We start from the raw sequence: 17,632 nt of genomic DNA on the forward strand, positions 1-17,632 counted from the left end.
TTATCAGCGATTCCCTTCTACTCTTCGCGCTTGCCGCGGGGATTAAATTGAAACTTGCGAACAGTAATATTTCATTCCTGGTGCGAGCTTCTGAAAGGTCGAGCCACGTTCCCCTACGATGCACACCGCGGATGGAACATCAGTGACCATACGTATAGTGCCTCTACGAGCTATAGTGACTTACAGTGACTCGCATTAATATTCGGACACTTTTTAAAATCGCGTAACTTTTTTAGAATTCGTCCAAACGACTTGAGTTTTTTTTAGAAGCTAGAATGATTAGTTTGCTAAATGACGTATTTGGTCGTTTTGTCAGTAGCATCGTCTATTGTGTCTAACAATCTAGTATACACGATTGCCTGAAGAGTTCATTATTTCTTTATCGAAATTTCACGAAGTTCCTTATTAGGTGCTGTTCCATATTACCTGCCTTTACCCTATCTACTGCATTATAACAGTAACAATATAAATTATTTTATATTAATAACTTATTTTACCCTTTAGGGCCCAGGTTTTGTCCTGGTCTTCCCTAAACACAGTCCTGCAAGAGGTAGTAGTGGGGGCACGTTTAGCGGCCCGTACCCAGCAGGGTTAACGCCCCGCTGGGTACCTCACACCTCAGTAGAATACTGTACTTATATTCCCACGGCGCCATTACACCTTCCGTATAGAAGGAATCATGGAATTGATCCTCCAAGCTTCCTAATTCCGCCCATCCAGAAACGCTTTTTTATTCCCAGGTACGAGCAAGTAAAGATACGCGACCCTTTGCGAACGATCATATCGCCCCCTCGCGTTTTTATGCCACGATCCAGTCGAGCTCGGAGAATCCCAGGAATCGAAAGGTGCCACGGTCTCGTTAATATTAAATTGGCAGATCGGACACTTTCAATAATAACAGGGCGTTACTGTCGATTACCCTGGCGTACCAAGTGCAAAGGGTCGACGGGGTATTTTCAGCGACTGGCCTGTCTTAAAACAGCCAAGTCCCCGCAGCCTCCTCGGTAACCTTTGCCACGAGACACGTGGCGTTCGTTCGGCGATTTGAATAATTAACGGTGGCGAAAGAGGTGCCCGGCAAATTGCCGTAATCGTACCCCACGCGAGTCCCAAGCCCGCCGCGTGCACAGCGATACTTTCAACTTCCATCGACCCAGACGGTATCCAGAAATACGAAACGACATCACGTTCGAACGGACATAGATACTCCCACCGTCCGCGTCGTCATACATACTCCAATGCCGTGCAATCCGTTCCGCGATTCCGCACGGATTCAGAAGAGCCATAACAACTCTGCATATCCCATATTCCCCATTCTATCGGCGTGCTCGAAGGTATACAGGCTAATAAAATCCTCGGCGCGATACAATAACTTGGTTTCTCATCGTTCCCGAAGGAAGATTCCAGAGGTGGGTCGCGCCCCGATTCTTCAGAGTCGTTCTTCTGAGCAACAAGATGGAAGACGGATCGCCGGTTGGGATCGAGGGAGCAGCGATTACTCGCTAGTGGCGCGGAAAATGTTATCGCCGAGGGACAAAGGGTCTGATTGGAATACTCGGAAGCCCGAGCCTCGTGTCGTTTATCGTTGGGTACTTGTTGCGCGGGGCGCTGTGCACGAGCCCAGCGGCTGGAATCGCGGAGGAACCCCGCCAGGGATCGATAGGGAAAGCTCTTGAAAGCTCGTGGTCTGCTATTTTCGCTTGGACGAATATTTGCCTATTGTCCGGGACGCCGATGGCACACGCGGACTCTTGATTGTCACGATTCGATCAGGAATTCGGAGACACTCCCGGAGGAGTTTTGCGCGGTTGATCGCAATCAAAGTAAGACGATCATTCGGTGCTACTGTTTTCAAAGTCGGAGGAGGATAAGATATTTTGGAGGAGTTTCAACATTTCTGTGACGCTGGGCTGTTTGAATGGAAGGTGGTATCGAGCTATCGAATTCGCGAGCTCTCGACGACGCGAAATTACTCCGTTAACTATTGTACGAAAGCATTTTGTCGCGAGTATTGTTGGAAACAATAAAACGCGGGTTCGTCTTGCGGCTTTGATGCGACGCATCGGTTGGTATCGCGTTGCCTGATATTTGATTTTTAAAGGATTCTCTGCGCTGCGCAAATTGAACTATATGACTTCCTGCGGGACCAGCGATGTAACTGCGAAATTTTTATTTGTGTCGTAGCTGGGGAGGAGCCAAACATTCACGTGAATCGCACGATGGAATACAAGGTTTTAAATTATTGAATTACTTGGATCCCTTGTCTCTGGATGGTATTTTTTTATTGTTCCAGTGGATCGAGTGTGGCTTTGAATTATTTCGTGTGCTTTGATATGTCTGGAAGATAACTGGAATGTTTCCGAGTGAAAATGAATTGGACTGGGCATGAATGTTCTAGGTTATAAATTGAGGAGTATTTTTCAATAGGTCACGTTTCCAGATAGAAAATTTTTTCAATAACTGCAAGTACCTACGTTTATTAAAAACAATCATTTTATTCTTCCATCCGATAGCGGTAATGTTTTAAATTTAGCGACATTGTTTTAATAGTTATTTAAAAAAATGTTTGGAAACAAGCCTTTTTGATGGACACTATAAAAAAATTAGCCCTTTTGTATGGAACCATTTGGAAATAAGCGAAATCTATCGAAATATATCTTTCCTTCCTCCACTATTAAGAACTTGCACAATCTTTTGTTTATAATATAATTATAATATATTGTTTATGGTTACTTTGTTTTGCCAAATTTAATTCTAAAGATACCATGGCAGTGGGTACATTTTTAAATTAATTTAACTAAGTTTAGGTAGGGTGGATGCACCATTTGTGGCCACTTTAAGGTATTGTACCAGTTTTGGCCACTTCTTAAAAAATATAATAATTTTCCGTGTAAGCAATAAATGTAACCTTATATTTCTGACGGTATACTAAACAAAATATTTATGATGTGAAATTCTCCACATAATAATGATCTGCAAGTCATTTAAAAATGAGATAATTAAGCACATGGCCAAAAACAGTGCAATGGCCACAAACGGTACATCTACCCTAACTCTGTGGAATTTCCTAGATGAGTATAGGAAATATGTCCGTTTTCTTTCAGACTAAAAAGTTATTTCACTATGTCATCAGACAAACTTAGATATAAGACCTTTTGTAAATTCGCTTCAATTTTTCAAAAAGGAATAAACCTATTTTGTAGTGTTTTGTGCCACTGGGGGATGTAATTTAACGTTACTAAGGCGATGCCATCAAAATTTGCTCCAAGGTCAAAAATGGAAATATGCCCCTTTGAAAAACCACTCTGCAAATGAGATTCAAAGCGATTGTTTAAATATCCTGTATCACATTCGTGTTAAATCAATGAACAGAAAGTGTCTCATTTAATTCTACTTAAGAACGTAGCTACACGAAAGCCTGTAACAGAATGCGTAAAAGAATTTCTGCGGAAACGTCTCATACAAATTGTTGCTGTTCCGCCGTGCATATCTCCGATTTCAACGAAGAAAAAAAAGAACTGGCACTGTACATGCACGGAACAAAAGCAGATTCTTTTATAGAAATCTCTCTAATGAAAAGTATTATTCATTCGCGCGGGATAAAACGCGATCCTAGTAACTCTAAACTGGGACGGGCTGCAGCTCCTTTTCCAAATGAGCGAAAAGAACATTGGTGCGCTGAGATCGTGCGCTATTTAGCAAACTCTGCTTCTTAATGTCCACATCTCTTGCAAAATAAAATACAGCGATGCATCTGGCCGTGGAAAGTGGAACTATAATCATCTGTACATAAGTATCAAAACAGGAATTACAGGCAGAGTTGGGCATTATTGTAATAAAGAATTATTCGAACAATGCCCAACTCTGACTACAAGTGCAGGGGTGTATCTTTTAGAAAAGCAACCTCCTCTGAACGACATTATTCTCGTCTACATACGTTTCCTTCCCCAGACCCTGCCGCCTCTAATATCGACTTGGTCGCAACTGTCCAACACCCCAAAAGGAGAAGCAAACGATGTCCACCATAGTTCATCCACGTTTCGACCCTTTCAACAGCCCCGTTTAGGTTGTTTCCAAACTTTTGATGGCAAACGGGAAGCTGTCCTCCGTGGCGAGCAAATGGAAGGATAACGTGATGAAATTCGGACGGAGGAAGCACCACCGAGGCGGTGGTAGTTTCGCGATGGTCTCCCGTGTTCGTAAACAGCCAGCCTCATCCGCGTTACCACGCAGAAGGCAGCTTCACTCTCGCTTCCCGTCCCGCGTTCCATTCGACGTTCTTCCGCGCGGAGGAAGCATCAATGAGAAAACTTTCAACGACCCCTACTGCACGTTCCCGCGCTTCTATCTGGCCACCGTGGTTGCCCGTTTAAAATTGCGCCCGTCGACAAATTGAAATCGACTCGACAGCCGCGCCGCGCAACTTACCCCGGCCTCCCGAAACACAATTTGAAAGCCCTGATGGCTTGACAATACGGCGCGCCGCAGGGTGGGACCGCGTGTTCCAGTTACTCGTAAATGCTATTCCAGTTTATAAACAATCTGCGTCTCGGCGGAGTGTCGGGAGCATTGCAAGCTCCGTGTCGTTTCCAGGGGGAGTCTCTTTGGAACAGGTGTGCGCGCGAGGGGTGGCTGAATTAAGGGTGAAACCAATGTTTACAAGGAACACTTGATTCTGTGAATTCTCTATCGATGCCTTTAAACGGTCAAAATATCTCCACTTTACGCAAGCATATCTTTATTATAAAAGTTTTGGAGCTTATTGCTTTCAGACATTTCTGTTTTTGTTGTTTCCCTCGTTCTGTACACTATTCTGTACAGGGAGATGGAAGGAAAATCATCACTACCGAGACATTCGTAGTACCGGGGCGATTTTATTGAGCTGGAATCTGCGAAGCTGGGGAAGGCACTTATATCCAGTGGGAGCATTAAGGGGGGGGGTTCATCAATAGAATCGAGAGGAGCGCATCGCTCGAACCCCCCGGAGCACTTTGCATACCGTACACACGGTTAATTTTATGGAAATCTCATTCCTTTAATTTGCCTCGCTCGAGGAAATTCGCAAAGAGAACACGCCGTGTGCCTGCGCGCACGTGTGCGCGTGCAATCTCGTGAAACGGGGAGTTCTATCGTTAATTCTTCAAGTACCAAGAGTCCAAGGAGCCGCTCAATTGAAAAAAACACGGGGGCATTAAAGGAACGTGGAGGGCTTCCTACGTCGGTCGTTCGCGCGGAAGCCCTAATCTCCCAAATTTAATGTAGCAACGTTAACAGTTCTCGCCAGACCGACCATTTGCAAGGGAAATAATATACACTACAGGGAACATGAAAAGCGTGACTTGTCGCCTTCAGCCGGATTTTCCGCGTAAAGGGACACTTTCGGTTTGGGATTTCGCTCACCTACGCCTTCCTCCGTTTCCACCCTCGATTAATGGGGTCTTCAATGTTTATTAACGATTAAGAGCACGCTTAAACGAGAGCTGCAGTGGTAAAATCCTCGGGCTTCTGCTAAAACCCTCGGCTTCGTATCACCTGCAATGTTTAACACCCTTGTCTATTCCGCGGCAATTACAATGTCTTGGATCACTTTGAATGATCGAAGTGCACAGTGCTGGCGAAGTTGTCTCCGCATAGACGTTGAAACAAGCTTAATGGTCGATAATGGAGAAGCCTGAATGGCAGTATAACCAAATTACGCTGTCGACTGTCTGCTTAGGAGCCGGAAAACAATGTACCCGACGGAGGGGTGTATAACACAGGGAAATCTACTCCGAATTTGGCTCGCTATTCGGCCTCGCCGTCTCAATTCGTACCCTATTTCGCTCAGCGAAACGCCCACCCTTCACATTCAGCCGCCCCCGTGAAAGGCTGTTACTTCACCTGACCGTTACGTAAAACCGTAGCGAGAGCTTTTCTTAGACTGCAAGATATAAGTAGCTCCGCCTCTCTGCGGAGGGTTAACAATAAAGCGGCGTGCTTTTAGGCGGAATAAATTGAACCGCCGGCGTAAGTTCGTTCCGAAGTATGCACGTTTCGTGGGTCAGTCCTGAATCTTTTAGCAAGCGGCGATATCCAACGTAATAACCAACGTCGAGAGACTCTGCCGCAGTCGAGCACCAATCATGTCGCGTTGTCAACAGACATTAGTAGATTAGACGCCATTTCAGTTACCTTGGGCTGTCGGTTGTAATTTCCATTCGTACTACTTATCGTATCATCGAGTGTGCCCGGCGGCGCGCACGTCGTTAACAGCTCCGTGTTTATGCTTTCACAGAGACTTTTTAATGTCCCCTCTGTCGCAGTGTATTCAATATCCTGTCGAATTGATTACTCGAATCAGCACGCAATATCCCATGTTAATCGGAAGTAGGCCCGCCACTGTACACGTATCTCTAATGACTGATGTATTATTCAATATATCTCTGCGGTAACGGGGCACCGTTAATTGACATATTTGGCGTTGAATCGGAGGACCTCGGCTCACAACGGCCGACCTTTCGTGTCCTGATGTAACGTCCTTGCCCAACCGATGCGTCGCTTATGAATCGATACCACGGCGCGGCAGTAAAAGTTCGGAACACACGGCGACTTCTGCGCGAGGCTCATTATGCAGCAAATCCAGAGATCGGCAGAGCTTTTATTTAAATCAAATTTCGAATGACGAACAAGGGTTAAAAAAAATTATTCGCCGCGTGACGAAGAAAGCTAACACGGGTTAACGACCGAGTGACGAATAATTTTTTTTAACTTTCATTCGGTATTCGAAATTTTATTTCAATAAAAAGTTCGCCCGTGGCAACTCTTTCCGTCTTCCTTCTACCTCCCGAATTCCCCCAGAGAATCTCACCTCGCTTCTACCAGCCACGATTCACCACAAAGACTCCTAAATCCAGTTATTTAATCCGCGCGGGGCGCCCTGCCTCTCTACAAAATAATTATGAAATTCGGCGGGGTAACGATGTTACCCGACCTGTAACCGAATCAGGGGTAGTTCCAAGTTCGGCGCGCAGCGATGGGCATAGGCTCCGCGGATGACGCGATTTGCTTCGGTTATTTCGAAGGGCTGATCGATATTATTATTATTATTATTTTTATTAACGAGAAATCCCTTGATATATAAGATATATACATAATATAGCGCCTATACCGTCTAAAACATAAGAGTAAATTAAGGGGAGGTTCCGGTCTAAAAATCGATTTTTTTTATTTCATTTTTCGAATGTTCAACCTTTTAGGAATATATGTTTAAAAGGATATTTTGAAATTCGTAAAATTTCCAAAGTTATAGGCATGAGTAGCGGCAAATGCATGGGAAACAATCGGCCACTTGGCGCTGACGTAAAACTTTAAACGCGTTTTTCTCGAAACAGTGTTCTCAAAATCGGTGGGACCTGTATCTCCAAAAGTTATTATCCGATTCGACTGAAACCTTCTTTATTTTGAAGAATATACTTCTAACTAGGGGAGGGGGCAGCACAAATTACAAAAAATTATATATAGTAGTTTTCTTTTAATTAATTCCTAAAGATCACCTATTTTGATGGGCTCTAGACCGGAACCTCCCCTTAATGAACCATGCGTGAAGTTGCTAATTGATTAAATAACTTCGCGCGAAAAGAGCTGAGCGAGCCTAGGAAGGGGTCCAGCTCATTGAATTGCTGATTAGCGTACCGCATAGCCCTATTAATAGGGTCAATTGTGTAGTAAGAATGCAACGGCAGCTTATGGACGAAAAGAGGTTTCTCCGCAAGTGCCTCTGCGGAGCATTGAAAGTAATTAACTCAACTAGGTCCGAGCAGTTTACCAAACCATCGATGATTTTGTGCAAAAAAAAATATTGGAGCCGCGTGGATGTTTCAGGTGCATCCATCGTCATGACGCCGTGGATAACGAGCCAGAGGATCGACGCGGAGGGCAGGCTGACCTGAGCGTCCCTTGGATCGCGAGCGGGCCAGCATCCCTTGCCAGGAGCCTTAGAAAAATCTTCAGAGGATAAAGGGAACGCGCGGGCGGAAGAGGAATGGTCCCTTGGGCCTTTGGCGTGCCTCTCATCCTCGTTTCTGCTCTGGGTCTTCTCCTCAACGGTTACGTTCTCCTCGTGGTGCTCGGGCTGGGCAAGCAGGTGAATGCCGAGCACTTTCGCCAAAGATATCCCGGGGATGTATGGCCGGCGCGTTAAGGGGTCGGGGCCAAAGACAATGGATCACTGACACAGCGGGAATTATTCAATAGGCTATCGCTCTTCCTCGATGGCCGCGTTAGCGGGCGACAGAGGACGCACAATCAAGTTCGATCGCGCATGAAAGCCCCGGGGCCGATAAATCCGCGCTGAAAACTCGCCGACCCGTCGCGGTCGGGCCCAGAAAGAGCCCGACGGGTCGTTAATGAATCGCGCCTCTCCGAACAGTAGCGAAGCAACTGCACGATCAATTGGGTTTGCTTGGGACGAACTGATTGTGGACTATCCGCTCTCCAATGCGCCTTGGCTCGAGCAACAGCCACTGTTGCCGCAGTTAAATGGGTCGCAGAGCCGCGGTCGCTGACAGAGGCGAATAGGCAATTTTTGGAAATATTAGGAAAGTTCTTTATCGCGTTGACAGAGAGTTGGTTGATTGGCCTGTGCTTGGATTAAGTCGCAGGCTGAGGTGTGCCAATTTTTGTAGGTACGAAAGGAAATGGGAGATAGTAGTTTCTGATCTTCTTATTGCGGGCACCCTTTCAAGCCCCGCGGAAGAAATTAATAGAGGGGTTAAGAGCATTGAGTGGATAGGTCCGCGGATTTGGAGCGGCACGATTTTTCCGATCGTGGATAATCCCGCCTTTTAAAGCGGTCTCTCGCCTAAGGGGAGCCACTCCTTTCGCAAGCATGACACATTTCTCGGCCAAGAAATGAAACCAGCGAAAGGGAAGTGGTCACCGTGGAAATAGCCGGGCGCTTTTACGGGGATCGTGGCGGCGGGCGTCGCGTCGCTCGCTGGCCACGGTAGTTTGAACAACGCCAAGCTCTGGCGGTTGGAAAAGATCGTGCACTTCTCGATATAATGTCGAAGGCCGGCCACTGAATGACAGCTACCCAAGTAGGTCGCATAAAATGCATCCGCAAGCTTTGTCAACCGCCGCGTCAGATTTGCACCCTTGTTTTCCTTTAAATTACAATTCCATTGGCAAACCCTTCGCGGAGGGTCTGTGAAATTATTTCCATAGGTTGCTAGTATTCTCTGAAGCTCGGTATCGATCAGATATGCGCGAGAAAGAGGAATACATTGTTGGAACAGTTTTCATTAGACGTGGAACAGCCAAGGGGAAATAAGGAGAACTATAAACTCGAAGACCTCCTGGCTGGGGATTAGGTTTGCTAGCCGCGCGGGCAACTTTTGATCGCGTGAGGAAAAAGTTGTGTTAACGAGTTAACCATGTACGTCGTGTCCGCAGACTCATCAGCAACAAGCCGCCAATACTTTGTTGCTGACACACTTGGGCGCGGTGGAGGCGGCTGTGTGCCTGATATTACTGATCTTTACCACTGGCTCCTGGCCCATCGCTGGCAGCTGGTGCGTCCTTCACGGTTTCCTCCTAGCTCTTCTACATCCAGTCGCCCTTTGGACCGTAACTGGACTGAACTGTGACAGGTGAGCCTCTGCATGTCACCCTGCCCTTCGAATGGCCCAAACATTTCGCTTCAATTTGAGTAGGTACACTATGATCCTGATCGGGAAAGTAACTTCTTTCGATCTAATCTGTTTTGTATTTCGAGTAATGTTCAAGAACACAGCGAAGCGTTTCGTGTAGATTGCTACTTCAAGTGTAATACATACGAGTTACTCTCGCTTCATCACCCTATCGGTTAAAGGCTGAACCGATATCAGGTTTAAATATTTTAATCACTCCATGATCAACAGCTATTTCTATCGCTGTTTTTCTCATCGACTCTATGGAAGAAAGACAGGATTTTATTGGTCAGTCGTTTCAAGAGTGTACTTCAGCGGTTCGAACTTCACTGACACGGTACTACCATCAACGGTATAAGTGGATAGCGCTGATATATTAATCTGCTTTCTCTCGTGCACCCAGGGGAATATAATTTCTGTGTTACGAAGTCGACAATTATTTCACACTGAAATACTATACCTATTCCGCGAAGCACCTGGTTTCTAGATAAATCCGATAGCATGGAAATAAATCTTCTATCTTAAATTAAGAAGAGGGTCGAAGTAACCATAAGAATTTCACGAAGAAGAACTATTAATTGGGAGCGTGAACGATATTAAGTAATAACGACGAAGAAGAAGAATAATAATAATAATAATATTTCGGGATCATCCATATACAGAACATTCTCCACAAAATTCTAATGACTTTCCACTGCGCGCTGTCCAAGTACTCCCAATCCTTAGCATTGCGTCTGCACCGAAGAAAGTTTATCGACGCGGCGTGAAACTTATCACGCGTGCCAAGAGCGCGCGCTTCGTATCCGAAAAGGGGGCCAGGACCCTTGGACCGCAGGAGGTGGTAAGCCAGCGGATCGAAGGTTCTTTATCCCGGTGGGTGGCGGTGATATAAAAATCGGGTTCAATCTGGTAACCAACGGTGACGTTCAACGAGACGTGGCCTTACGCGGCACAAAGCTGGCAAGCCTTTCAATGTAAGATGTCAATAGCGGCTCCGCGGTATTCAGCCGCGATATCTCTTTGCCCGTCAATCGGCGCGAGATCTTCGATTCAATCAGAAAGCTCCGCGACAGATCGTGCCGCTCGACGTCCCCCCTATCTGTCCCCGTGCCGGGAAAATAAAGGGGCAGCGCTCCCTTGAATTACACCGGGAGGAACACGCCCGATAGCTTACGTCGATAATGAATACGATATGAGACGTTTTATCGGCGTTTCACGTCGATAGAAGGAAGCGGCAGCCGAGCAAGATTGCTCCCGCCGTCTCATCGACGAGCCCGGAATATAAAAACGAGGCGAGATAACAAATATCCGCTGTTTGGACGGAGGAATAAAAATGCAGGAGATACAGGCAGCTCGTCGATCCCCTCAGAAACCGCCTGGGTCCTGATTTCGGGCCGATCAAACACGTCGGATATTTTATTCACGGGCACCGTGGATTTAAACCCCGCTGCTCCTCTCCGACACCGTCGCGACCTTCCCTCCGTCTCGCACGGCTTTTTCCAAACCACCCCTGTTTCATTATTCACGCGCGCATGATACATTGAGACGATCCCACGAACGATCATCCAAGAGTAATCGGCACAGACGGACGTGACTCCTGTAGGGATCTGCTCCCGAGCATTTTCCGCGTCTCCTGTCGCTCGATTCCTATTCATACCACTGTGCAATCGCTGTGCAGGTATTACGCGATAGCCGCGCCGTTGCACTACACTGCATTGGTCTCGCCGCGGCGCGTCGCAGTGGGCCTAGCTGCATCTTGGACCGGGGCTCTGTTCCTGTGCGTGCTGCCTTTCTGGGGCCTGGTCCCACCGTACAGGTTCGTTTCCTTTATCTTACTAGCACGATCGCCAAGCTTTGGGGGAACCGTGAATCGATAAGGTGAATGTCTCAATTTTTGCTCATTTAATATTTTTTTTTCGAACGTTCCCCGCGCAGATACAGCCCGGGCCTGGGCTGCTGCGCCCCGGACTTCGGCAACGACTCGTGGGGCCTGGCAGCGGCGCTTTACGGGGCGGTTTACGCGATCCTCGGCTTGGCGCTGCCCGCCGTCCTCGTGACCGTCTGCAACCTGCGCGTGCTGGGCATAGCGCGCTACCACCGTCACCGCATCGCCAGCGCGATCTACGAAGTCACCCTGAGCGCCCAGGTGACCATCACCCATCAACGGAATCCGTTTTTCGTGCCGACCGTCACGGCGCCCACCGCCGTCAGCCCGCCTCGGTTTCGCAGCGCGGCCAGCACGGTTCGTACACCTCCACTTCTGCCTGGTTCTCCTCCCCTCCGAGTAATTGTCCTCTCGCGTGACACATACATTCTGGGGAGATAGGCTAGGGATGGCCTGTAATTCGAGTTCGAAGACGAAGGTATTGATATTCGACGATGATTTCGGGTGGGGGCCATTTCGGGTTCGTTGATCCGCGGACGTTTGCTCGTCTCCCGAGTTAGAGGTCGCTTGGATTCGCGCAGAGTTTAGGAAGCTTAAAGCCTCCCGATGTGTATGCGACCGTAGATGTTGCTTGTATCCTGTGGTTTCTTGTTTTTGAAGTAGGCTGCGTGATCCGACTGCGCTCCACGCCGCCTCATCGAGTATTCAGGACAGACTGTTGAATTTCTAGGTAATGCAATTGATCGGTTCTCTGTACTTGCTTTATTTCCCGTATTGCGGCCTGATCCTTTGGGAGGTTTGCGGCGTCGGCAATCAGGCACACCTCTACGACCACCCAAAGCTGGCTTCGTTGGCCTCACTTCTGCTCGCTTGTTCCCCGCCAATCAACGGCCTCCTCTACGGCTTGAAATCGCAGACCCTTAGGCGGTCCGTGCAGAACTACTGGCGGAAAAAGGCGACGAAGTCGGAGCTCCAGCAAGTAATGTCCCCCATTATCCAATCTCTTCGTTCTAAGTAATATCGTTCCTCCTTGAACCTCGCGCGCCGATTCAGATCGATCGGAGTATCGGTCCAAGTACCGCGCCACCATAAGGCCTCTGTTCCCCCGTTGATCCGTAATCTTCACCGCTCAAAGTGCCGATCGATTCTCCCTCCCCCGAGCTAAACGTTCAAAAACAATTGTCGTCTACAGTGGATCTAATTTAGGAGATCCAGGCAAGAACGCCGAGCGCAGCGGGATCGAGGAGGCCCTCCGGAAGCGGTACTGCCTCTTTCTTTCCGTTCCCCCCGCTGCAACGGAGACTCAGCGAAGCTTTGTTGGCTCTAGGCTCCTGCAGGACTGGCAACAGCTTCGACAGCAACAATCTCGGCTTTCATCGGAGCAGATTGCAGCCCGCTGCCTCTTGCAACACGCTTCGCGTGCCGACTTCCGAATCAGGTAGGCGAGCAGCAGAGATACACGTTTCCCAGCGACTTCCCGCCCGTTTCACCTTCTTCCGTCGACGGAGCGACATAAGTGTTTGCTTGGAATGGGACAGGCGAGAGCAGCAAGCTGGTGAGATCGAGCGCGAGCGCGGCCAGCTTGATGGGCCCCCATTATCGAAGCGACTTTATGGGGGCGGACGCGAGCACCGGCTGCTCCATAGCCATGAACGAGACGCCCAGGCGGAGTCCGAGGATCCTCATAACGCGAGCCTGCAGCGAGGAGAGCCAGGACGGAGGAAGTCCCTTGCTGAGGAAACCTTTCCTGTCCAATGCACTTCCCTGCGACAGTACGTTCACGTCAGCTTCAGTGTTTATCATTCACGAGATACTTGACCTCCAACTTTTATATTTCAATCTTCCGGAAGGCTCTTCGTTAGTCCGATAGCATAAGTTCATTCCGAAATCTTTAAGTCTCCAAGTTGCCTGTTAGCGAAGAAAGCAGGGCGATGGCAAGGGGACGATCGATGCTTACATCCTCTTTCGTGCGTTTCCGAAAAGAGCGGAGATGGCGGCATTGCAGCACCGGAAGCGACAGCAGCACGGGGAGCAGCGAGGCCAGCGTGTGGACGACGGGAGTGGCGCAGAAGTTCGCCAAGGCTAATGCGAAGAACTCGTCGGACATTTGGACGTCGACTAGGAGATTCGCTCGTGGCAAGAATTTCGAGGAAGGGGCGCTCCTGGTCGGCGTCAGGCCCAGCAATAACAGCGAGAGCAGCGACACCACAGACACCACCGCAACCACCACCACCACCACGATGCCACCCAAGACGCCCACGATGGTGAGACTACGTCAACTTTCTCCGGAATATATATAGACTACACATCGTAAACGACTCGATAACAACAATATACGACCCTTGTAAAAGGAACTTTAACCTTGGACGCTCGAGCACAAGGGGCACAAGAAACGCGTGAATTATTCATCGATCGGGGGAAGCCTATTTTATGGGACTGAGTTTTCGTTTAACCCGGGAGTAGGCGCATGTCGGTCTTTTCGACCGACGATTTCATATGTTTACTTTTTCCGTAGAGCTGTTCCTCTTTGAAGGAGTTCTTGACTTATTTATGTTACGGAGCGACACTTAGTGCACTCGAGTAGGTTTTAAATCATACATTTTTACGCGTCAAAAAACATTGAATACGAGATCAGTGATTCCGCAAAAGATTCCGATTGTGTTATACAATCCGATCACGGTACAGATTCGGAAATTGATTCTGCGGATATAGAGATATCAGATGTAGAGGAGGCGTGTACTTTGAGTGAAGGAAACGTAAGTATTTATTCTTTATTCTCAAGATGCAGTTTCTAATCCGAGGAAAATATAAATATTTAATACGTTTATGAAATCATAATTTTATAAGTATATTTTTTGAAAAACAAATATAAATATATTATATATATTAGATAATTGCTATTATTGAAAATTAAAAATCAAGTGATAAATTCAAATTGCTAAATAGACAATATAAAACACAAATTTTTATGTAACATTTTATTTTCAAAATCAATTACAATGCATCATTTGTATAAAAATAAATTTTCCAGAACTCATAATATTATAATACGATTAATCATTTTATCATAAAAAATGAAGATTATTTACGTATAACGATTCTGAAGTAAGTAAAATACAATGTTATGAATTATTTATATTATTTTGGTCCTTTTATTAAGTTATTTCTGATTACATTACCATCGGTGCGCCTACTAACGTAAATTATTTTGCGCGCCTACTCTCGGGTTAAGAAACCAGCAACTCCATTCATCTGAAGTTTGGACCATGTTTGTATGCATCTTTGAAGAAGTTGCAGTATTTTAAATTCATTTTTAATAATAAGAAAGAAATTTTGTTATCTTTTTAGCCCGAAAAGTAGCCCCTTAAGCTTGCGTCGGCTTTGGAAACCCTTTGCTCCCTCGAGATGCCTGTGGTTTCTGTTGTACGCTAGAATTTCTTCGACGAGTGCGAAACGAGGCCAACAAAGAGGTCGATTATTTATTAACGAGATTACTTGACGATGTGCGCAGGAGAATGGCGGGTGCAGAGGGAAGGGGAAGGAGCAGCTGGACAACGGGAAGAAGGACAGGGAGCGGAGTGAGAGCGACAACAGTTGGAGCAGCGTGGACGACATCGAGTCGAAGGAAATGGCAGAGAAAAGTATGGAGGAGGATGATAATCTCGAGAAGATCGAGGAGGAAACAGAAGAACAAAGGTGCAAGCAATTAAGGCGGAAATCGAAAACGATTCGCAAGCCGGACGTTCCTCAGGATTGCAAAGAGGCCGCGCAGCGGAGGCCCCTTCTCGCCTTATCCTCTTAACTTGGATCGATGGACGACGTACCCCTTCTTTGTTATAACTTATTCACAATAATTATCCTCCGTATGATTTCACGCTGGGAAGAATTCGAAGCTGTTCCCGCGGAAGGAATTCTCGATTGATGGCGGTGAAAGGCCACTGGAGAAGAAGAGCTCTACGTATCCCTTTATGCTCGATATCACTTACAATATGTATCGACATATCCTGAAATTATATTTTTATACTTCCACTGATCAAGAGAGCAGCGCGAGAGAGACAACTCGCGGTCCCGCAATCTTCGCTGCTAGCGAGAGGCTGATTAACACGCCACGGCCAGGCTAATCTCGACAAAAAAAGTTGCTCCCCTTCGTCCAGGATACTCCTCGCAAAGTTGATCGTCCAATCATCCTTGCGCAAGGCAAGCCTGGTGGAAAGTTTGTGCCGCGAGCTGGTCGTAATAATGTTCTTCGTTACCTCGCCGGCAATACTAGCGGCCAGAGTTGCCCGCGAATTTCCGCGCGAGGGGATATTCGCGAGGGAGCTGCACGACAAACAATAAAACACCCGAGAAAGTTCTTTCGACAGCGGAGGAGTCCGACAGGACGCCGGTGAATCGTCGCACGGTTACGCGCCGATCCCCGCGGGTTCCGTGCGATTTTCTAATAGAATAATTGTCCTAGCGATTTTACTAGACTGCGCGAATCGATTAACGTGGACGTTATACCGGATCACGCGGGCCGATAATAAACGTTGACAAAGAGCGACGAAGCATCGTGGCGAGTACTTTTTGCTAACGTGCTCGCTCGGTCGCTCTGTGAGCTGTGGCCGATCACTGTGTTTGCACCTGACACGGTAACAACTTGCAACTTAGGCGTAGGAAGAATCACTGAAAGTTAACCGATGTTACATCTTAAATGGTTATTGGAATTGATGTTTCGATTTTTGTAGAACGCGAGTGTGCACGAGTGGGAATATTTCCCAGCTGCCATGCTCTAATTCTCGAGGCCGTTCGATGTAGCAAAAATAATGGCCCCTCCCTTCGAGCCCGTCGCTGTTCAACTAGACCCTTGGAAAATTAGAATCCCTTCAGCTTCGGACACCACTCGCTCGGAGCATAGCAATTATTTTCGAAGGGAGCCAGGGCGACGCTCGACACCTCTCCCTAACGCTAGAAACATCAATTTCGACGCGAAAGTACAAATTCCATTTGACAAATATTCATTAAGTGGTAGGAATCGGCTGGTTCCTCGACGGCGATTAACCGCCCATTCTCTGGTTGTACATTGCTGGCGTTCAAACGCCGCGGTGAATGCGTTTACCTTTAATTCACGTGCTCGGGCTATCTGCTTTTAAATTCGTCGATTGGAGCAAGGAAACGCTGTTTCATCATTCCAGCGCGAATGAACTTTGTCGGGTACAGGTGTTGCGTTGATGTTAATGTAATAGCAAGGTATCACCACCTAAATGATGTCTGAGTGTATGTCGTTAGTGCAAATAAAGAAATTATTTGAAAAGCACCGGCTATCGGCTTGATGGCCCTTCTCTCCTGACTAGGGCGGAGCTTTTTTTTTAACCCTTCGTTGACACTCTGGGTGTGAGCCACCCATAAGCTGATTTTGACGCTCTGTACCTTCTATATGTAAAATAAATACCTTCTTTCCAAAGCTCACTTGCAAACTATTTTTTCTCTCAAAATATTATATCTGAACGATAACTCTGTAGATTTTTAGCTTCCAATATTGGAATTTGTAAAAGTTAAAATGTTTTGAAGATTTTCTTCGTGTTTTCTCGGCACATGGTAATCTAGATTTTTTTTAAAAAAACTGTGATGAAATTTCAATCAAAAAAACTATTGGAATACATTCCACAGACCATAAAATTGACCCATGATTATTTTCATGACGATTGGATTCTTCAGATAAGAATGGCAGTCGTTCAAAAATTATTCTGGGTGTGAGACACCCAGGTATGTCAAAGTTGATCGAAAAAAGAGGTGTGTCAACGAAGGGTTAATTATGAAAATATACTCTTATCATCTCTATTTGTTCCTTTTTGTACAAAATAGAATAATACCCCTATATTTGGGGGTGTCGGTAAATAAACATTGCCGGTGATTTAAAGGTAACCCGAAGAATATACATATTGTCAATCAAAGTTTTTTATATAGTGTTTGTAATTTAAAGGAACAAATCAGGGTGGTAAGGCTTATAAAAGAATACTTGATTTTCTTTTAACTTTCAAGCTCGACACTACTCCTGGCAATATCCCTGTCCTGGGCTCAATCTCTATCCCATCGACGA

The 17,632-nt window shown here is 46.7% G+C and overlaps 2 protein-coding genes across 5 annotated transcripts in view; one reads left to right on the plus strand and one right to left on the minus strand.

Annotated features, from left to right (window-relative positions):
• LOC143372622 (uncharacterized) overlaps nucleotides 1–16,885 on the plus strand; it is a 45,991-nt gene extending 29,106 nt beyond the window's left edge. Inside the window, exons 2-10 of the mRNA XM_076819018.1 lie at nucleotides 7,861–8,122; nucleotides 9,433–9,629; nucleotides 11,347–11,484; nucleotides 11,604–11,910; nucleotides 12,284–12,532; nucleotides 12,760–12,991; nucleotides 13,092–13,325; nucleotides 13,537–13,817; nucleotides 15,065–16,885. Coding sequence (XP_076675133.1) covers nucleotides 8,021–8,122; nucleotides 9,433–9,629; nucleotides 11,347–11,484; nucleotides 11,604–11,910; nucleotides 12,284–12,532; nucleotides 12,760–12,991; nucleotides 13,092–13,325; nucleotides 13,537–13,817; nucleotides 15,065–15,355 — 2,031 coding nt within the window. The 5' untranslated portion in view covers nucleotides 7,861–8,020 and the 3' untranslated portion in view covers nucleotides 15,356–16,885. The remainder of the gene's footprint in view (nucleotides 1–7,860; nucleotides 8,123–9,432; nucleotides 9,630–11,346; nucleotides 11,485–11,603; nucleotides 11,911–12,283; nucleotides 12,533–12,759; nucleotides 12,992–13,091; nucleotides 13,326–13,536; nucleotides 13,818–15,064) is intronic.
• The window catches only part of LOC143372630 (phytanoyl-CoA dioxygenase, peroxisomal-like), a 66,689-nt gene that overhangs the window by 35,613 nt on the left and 13,444 nt on the right, over nucleotides 1–17,632 (minus strand). The window lies entirely within an intron of this gene.

The sequence above is a fragment of the Andrena cerasifolii genome, chromosome 8 (genome assembly GCF_050908995.1).
Source record: "Andrena cerasifolii isolate SP2316 chromosome 8, iyAndCera1_principal, whole genome shotgun sequence".
NCBI classification, from domain to species: Eukaryota; Metazoa; Arthropoda; class Insecta; order Hymenoptera; family Andrenidae; genus Andrena; species Andrena cerasifolii.